This window comes from Pediculus humanus, genomic scaffold, assembly GCF_000006295.1.
Source record: "Pediculus humanus corporis 1103172107426 genomic scaffold, whole genome shotgun sequence".
Lineage (NCBI taxonomy): Eukaryota > Metazoa > Arthropoda > Insecta > Psocodea > Pediculidae > Pediculus > Pediculus humanus.
This window is the reverse complement of record NW_002987049.1, coordinates 42160-48456: the sequence shown is the minus strand read 5'-3', so window position 1 is coordinate 48456 and position 6297 is coordinate 42160. Positions and strand designations below refer to the sequence as shown.

Here is a 6297-nt window from a genome sequence, read left to right as displayed (position 1 = left end):
GATTGTAGCAGCAGGAACTGGTGAATTTGAAGCTGGTATCTCTAACAACGGACAAACTCGAGAGCACGCTTTGCTTGCTTTCACTTTAGGTGTCAAGCAACTGATTGTAGGAGTTAATAAAATGGACTCAACTGAGCCACCATACAGTGAGGTAATTGAAAATGAATCAATTTGCATATTAAATTCGGTTCCAGCTCCACAGATATGTTTCGTTTTATCTGTGGCGTTTTCATACCGATAAATTAATATTATTCTGTATCGTCGCTATGTCAGCATGTGTTAATATTATTTGTTGATACGTTAAGCAGATACATTTATTTATTTTTTTTTTTTTCTTTTTTAATCAAGTTTGTATAATTGGTTTTTTTTTTTAAATATTTTCAGTCTCGGTTCGAAGAAATCAAAAAAGAAGTATCTAATTATATCAAGAAAGTTGGTTATCAACCTGCTAGTGTTGCTTTTGTACCAATATCTGGTTGGCAAGGTGATAACATGTTGGAACCATCTGATAAAATGCCTTGGTAAGTGTCTTGATGTTTTTTTTTAATAAAAAAAATTTAATATTAAATATAATAATAACTCGAATTTTATTATTAATTTTTTTTTTTTTTTTTTTTTAAGGTTCAAGGGATGGAAAATTGAACGTAAAGATGGCAACGCTGAAGGAAAAACTTTGATTGATGCTCTTGATGCTATTTTACCACCAAGCAGACCAACTGAAAAGCCTCTTCGACTGCCATTACAGGTTTATATCACTTGTTCAATAATTTCTACAATGTCTTGAATTTTTGAAATCATATGTGACTTGATTTTGAATTCTTTTTTTAGGATGTATACAAAATTGGTGGTATCGGTACTGTGCCTGTTGGTAGAGTAAAAACTGGAGTTTTGAGACCTGGTATGGTCATTACTTTTGCTCCGATTAATTTAACTACTGAAGTTAAGTCTGTTGAAATGCACCACGAAAACTTACAAGAAGCTGTGCCAGGAGATAACGTCGGTTTTAACGTCAAAAACGTTTCCGTAAAAGAATTGCGACGTGGATACGTTGTTGGTGACGCTAAAAATAATCCACCAAAAGCTGCAGCTGATTTCCTTGCTCAGGTCATTGTGCTAAATCACCCTGGACAAATATCAAACGGATATACTCCCGTATTAGATTGTCATACGGCTCACATAGCCTGTAAATTTGCTGAAATCAAAGAGAAATGTGACCGTCGTACAGGAAAAACAACCGAAGAAAATCCCAAGAGCATTAAAACAGGAGATGCAGCCATCGTTAACTTGGTTCCATCTAAATCCATGTGTGTTGAATCTTTCTCCGAATTTCCGCCTCTAGGTCGTTTTGCCGTTCGTGACATGAGGCAAACCGTTGCTGTCGGAGTTATTAAATCTGTTACTCAGAAGGATGTAACTTCTGGAAAAGTAATTTTTTTTTTTTTTTTTTTTTTTTTTTTTTATCTCATAGTTTAATTTTATAATGTCGTATAATCAATTAATGCTCTTTTTTTTAGGTAACGAAAGCCGCAGAAAAAGCCACAGAAAAAGCCAGGAAAAAATAACTAGTTGCGTTGTTCGGTTTGACAGGGGGCTCGTATTTTTCTCTCCCCCTGCCCCCCACGTACCTCTTTTCTACTTGGCTCATTCAGCATTCTTGCAATGCAATTACATTGTTAATTAGTTTTTTAAGAGTTTATGAAACTATGCTAATTGTTCATTGGATTTAAAATTTAAAAAAAAAAAAAAAAAATCTGAGATGTTTTAATCGGCCCATAAATTCACCGCCCCGGCCTGACCACATTCGAAAGTATTTAATTAAAGAGTTTTCTTGTGCAGATAGTAAAAAATAATTAAGAAAAATAAATCGTTTAAAAGTGATTTAATTAAAACACAGTATAGGTTATATTACGATGGACAAAAAAAAAAAAAAATTTATTCAGATGAGACAGGGGGCTCATTTTCTTTTTTTTTCCTCTCTTTCTCTCTTGGGACCCCCACGTACCCCTTTTTTTTAATTGACTCATTCAGCATTGTTTTCATCGTAAAGGATTTCGTGGGAAAGCACGGCTGAATATCTATATTTTGTTTTAAAATTATTTTTTAACCATTTTTTTTTTTCTTAATTATTTTTTACTATCTGTTCAAGAATACTTGTAAATTAAATGCTGTCGTCTGCGACTCGGGCCCGGGGCGCGCAAACGTATGGGTTTGTTAATAAATCTCAGATTCAGTTTTTTTTTTTTTTTTTTTTTTAAATTTTAAATCCAATGAACAATTAACATAGTTTTCACAAACTCTTTAATAATTAATTAACAATGTAATTGCATTTAATTTAGTCTAATTTGTTTTAATTTTTTTTTTTTTTAATGTGTAGTTTTCATCAATTTATTTGCAAAAATTTATTTTTTTTTTCTTTTTTTACAAAATTGGTTTTTTCCTTTAATTAAACGTGTTTAACAGAATGTTTTTTTTTTTTTTTTATGCTGAGTCAATAAGTTAAAAATAATTACATTGTTAATAAATTTTTTTACTTTTTAAAAAATTATTAAAGTCGAAAAGGGAGTAAATCCGAAGTGTTTTTATTTAATTTTAATAATTTTGTTTTACCCTTTCCTAATAAATTATCGAAAATTTTACTTTTAAATTCTGAGATGAAATAAATGCTCTAGTAGTATGAATTTTTAGCTAAAAAAAATTATTAGGATGTGCAGTATACGATATGAAGTGGTGGTAAAGTAATTCATTTCCTGCCAAATTGTGAATGACGTGGTTTTAGAATATTCAAGAATCACGACAATTTGTTTCTTTAGGATTATTTACAATGAAAAAAATTAGAGAAGTATATAAAATATTAACGTTAAAATATCCTATCGGGAGTCAAGCCATACAAACCGGTAAAAAAAAAGTTTTTATTTGTTTGTTTATTCATTTCTTTCTTTAAAAAAAAAACAACTAATTCGAAATGAGTGATAAATTTTAGGACTAATAATGGGCAATGGGGATGTCATAGCACAATTATTAGTTGAAAAAAAACCTTTTTCTTTATTTGATTTTTTGAGGACTTCACAATACGTATTTGTTGGTTCTTTTTTTGTGGTAAGACAGAAAAAATTTTCAATATATATATATATATATATTTAAATTTATAAAAATTTATTATCAAAGTCATAAACTATTTTATTTTGAATTTTAATTAAAGGGTCCATCTCTCAGGGTTTGGTATGGGTTTATAGATAAAATTTTTTCTGAAAAAAATAAAACTACTGCCGTGAAGAAGATGTTGGTGGATCAGTTATTATTTGCACCTGTTTTTTTGGCTGCAGTGTTATCAGTTATTGGAATCACTCAAGGAAATTCTTTAAAAAGCACTTATGAAAAAGTATCAAATGAATATTCTGATATTTTAAAAACAAATTATACAGTTAGTAATGTTTTTTTTTTTTTTTTCTTAAATAAATTTTATTATATTTTACAATTGTTTTGTTAAAATTACTAATATTAAATTTCATATATTAAATTGTACTCTTGTACTTCATGACAGTGTGCTTTTGTTTTTGAAATGTTTAAAATTTTTTTACATTATGAAATTAAAATCATGTAAAATATATTCAAAAGTCGCATGTTGTCGTTTACATTTACAATTAGATTTATTTTACGATTTAATTAATATCTGTGATTTTTATTTACAGATTTGGCCGGCTTTTCAGTTGTTTAATTTTTATCTAGTTCCTTTACATTACCAAGTTCTAGCTGTTCAAATAGTTGCAATATTTTGGAATACTTATGTGTCATGGAAAATTAATAAAACTGCATAATATTCACAGAAAGTACAACTGTCAACTCCAATTTTTTTTTTAAGTTTGGAATTTTCACTAAGGAAGCCTAAAGATAAAATTTTCAAATAATACAATGTAACTTACATGTTTTTATCGTTTTCAATTGGTGTGTGACTTATACTTTTATAATTTTAAGCAAAGTAATATTTGTCCTTCAGGTACCTACCTTCTATATTTTGTTCATTTTATTTTTCCATCTACAATTTTATACATTTCCTAGAATTTACATGTATTTTTTAGTGTTGTTTAAATCATTATTAAGTAATATATTTCATTTTTATAGTTTTTTTATTAGTTTTTATCTTTATTTTTCTTTTTATTTGAATTAATTACATGTGAAAAAAATTTTTTCAAATGTTTAAATATTATATTATCAAATAATTTTGTGTCTGAATTTTAAAAAACTTTATTTTTTTTGTATTCAAAAGTTATATGTATATTGTTGACATTAATCACGAATAATTATTTCAACAAAGTTTTTTTTTTTTATAGAAATATTATCAAGGAAAGTGATTTAGGAAAAAAAAAAAAAAAATTACTAAATTATTTTCTTGTCATATATTTTTTATTAAGAGAACTTGAATTCTAAACTTAACCTAATTTTAAATATGAGAGGTATTTTAAGTTTGATAGGAATAACCATCTGTTTGCCTGTTGTTTTTTCTTGTATTTTGATTCACATCATAATTGTTGTTCTTTCCTGAAAATTTTTCATTTTCTTTTTCAATCCCCTTTTTCAATATCATTAACAGAATAACCTGAACGTTTACCTATATAGGTACGAAGATTTGATATCCTGTCCGTCCGCTTTCCTGTTTTTATTAAATGTTCCCTATTTTTCTGTTAAAATTAATTTATTTATCCGTGAATTGTTTTTTTGAAAAATTATATTTTCATTATTGAAAAATTTATTTTAAAATATGTATATATAATAAAAAGAAAATTTAGTTTATATACCTCAATAGATTTAAATTTCATTCTTCTGGCTAATGCTCTGTAGTATTGCTGCCGAAGAACATCCAGAGGGTTGTCAATGCTGAGGGAAGTTTTCATTCTTTTTATTTTTGTATCTTTTCTTTCGTCCTATCATTAAATAAATTTTATATAATTATTTTTATTTAATGAATAATTAAATATTAACATTAAAAAATTAAATGTAATGTACCTGAAATTTATCCAAGGGTTCCAATATATTTGTTGCCAGATTTTGAAAATCTTGAGGGGAATCCCAATTTGTTGTTAATTCATCATTGGACGTTTTCCCTAACAGAAATTCTTCATCTTTAACATCCGGAGGCATAACATTTTCATAAGAATTACCGGAAATGAATGTCTTAAAATAAAAAAAGAAAATTTATTTATTTATTTATAAACATAAGTATTTTTATAAAAATAAAACAAAATACTCACCTGTAACAATTGATGATCGGGATTGGCATAAATTGATGCATTTATAGATGTTAGGGTTAATATTAGAACTGCTGTCACATATTTCATTTTTCTAGATACCTTTCAAACTAATTTTTGTAAAAATACAAAAAAATATTTATTTATTTATTTATTTATTATTAATTTAATTTGTTTAAAAACAAAATATTAACTAACCCCCAAATTATTTGATAATGATATGTGTTAGAAAAGTCTACTAACATTGCTTTTAAATTCTATTGATAAAAATTTTAAAAAAAAGTATAAAACCTTTGGAAAATTTATATTATTGGAAAATATTAAATTTTCTTCATTGAAAAACTATACCATAACTTATAATAATATTATGCGAAATAAAAAAAAAAAGTTTTTCTTTAAGTCACATTTAATAAAAATAAACATTAAAATACATTTATATATATTTAGAAGGAATAAAATATCTATATTACTTTTAATAATATTCATTCTTATTATTATTATTATTATTATTATTATTTTCATTTTCTTATTTTTTTTCTCGTTGTTTTCTACGTAAAATTGATTTTTTTTAAAATTATTATTATTATTATTATTGTTAACAAGTCTTTTCTTTTTTCTTAGGGTTTTATATGATTGATTTATAATCGATATAATGTTTAAAAGTTTTTATTTATTTATTAATTTTTTTTTTTCAACTTTGAAAATTTATTTTAAAAAAAAAAAAAAAAAAAATTATTGATTGTGTAATCAATATATAATTAAAATATATATAATTTTAGGACAATTTTTCAAATAATTTTTTTTTTAGATAATTTGTACAACATTTTAACAGTAGATTAACTCCCCCAATACCCCCCCTTTTTTTGTCATAATTAAGCTTTTCTTGACTTTCTCTCTCTCTCTCTAATGTAATTTCCTGATTCATTTCGATATGATTTTTGTATTAATAAATATAATTTTATCTTTTGATTACAGAATATGTAAAACAAACAAAAAGAAGAAGAAAAAATTCACATTTAACTGCACTTCAAAATTCAAAAAAGAAAATACAACG

The 6297-nt window shown here is 25.6% G+C and overlaps 3 protein-coding genes across 3 annotated transcripts in view; 2 read left to right on the top strand and 1 right to left on the bottom strand.

Annotated features, from left to right (window-relative positions):
• Phum_PHUM075480 (elongation factor 1-alpha, putative) overlaps positions 1 to 1562 on the top strand; it is a gene marked incomplete at both ends in the record, with an annotated part of 2526 nt that extends 964 nt beyond the window's left edge. Inside the window, 5 exons of the mRNA XM_002423581.1 lie at positions 9 to 151; positions 385 to 521; positions 622 to 745; positions 829 to 1425; positions 1515 to 1562. Coding sequence (XP_002423626.1) covers positions 9 to 151; positions 385 to 521; positions 622 to 745; positions 829 to 1425; positions 1515 to 1562 — 1049 coding nt within the window. The remainder of the gene's footprint in view (positions 1 to 8; positions 152 to 384; positions 522 to 621; positions 746 to 828; positions 1426 to 1514) is intronic.
• Positions 1563 to 2821: 1259 nt separating this feature from the next.
• Phum_PHUM075470 (protein Mpv17, putative) lies at positions 2822 to 3815 on the top strand (the record flags this gene model as incomplete). Its single annotated transcript, XM_002423580.1, has 4 exons — positions 2822 to 2894; positions 2981 to 3096; positions 3200 to 3421; positions 3690 to 3815. The coding sequence occupies 4 exons, from the start codon at positions 2822 to 2824 to the stop codon at positions 3813 to 3815; spliced, it is 537 nt and encodes a 178-aa protein (XP_002423625.1).
• Positions 3816 to 4559: 744 nt separating this feature from the next.
• Positions 4560 to 5136, bottom strand: Phum_PHUM075460 (uncharacterized protein; the record flags this gene model as incomplete). The annotated part of the gene is made up of 3 exons (XM_002423579.1): positions 4560 to 4676; positions 4794 to 4919; positions 5002 to 5136. The coding sequence occupies 3 exons, from the start codon at positions 5134 to 5136 to the stop codon at positions 4560 to 4562; spliced, it is 378 nt and encodes a 125-aa protein (XP_002423624.1).
• Between the last annotated feature and the right edge of the window lie 1161 nt (positions 5137 to 6297).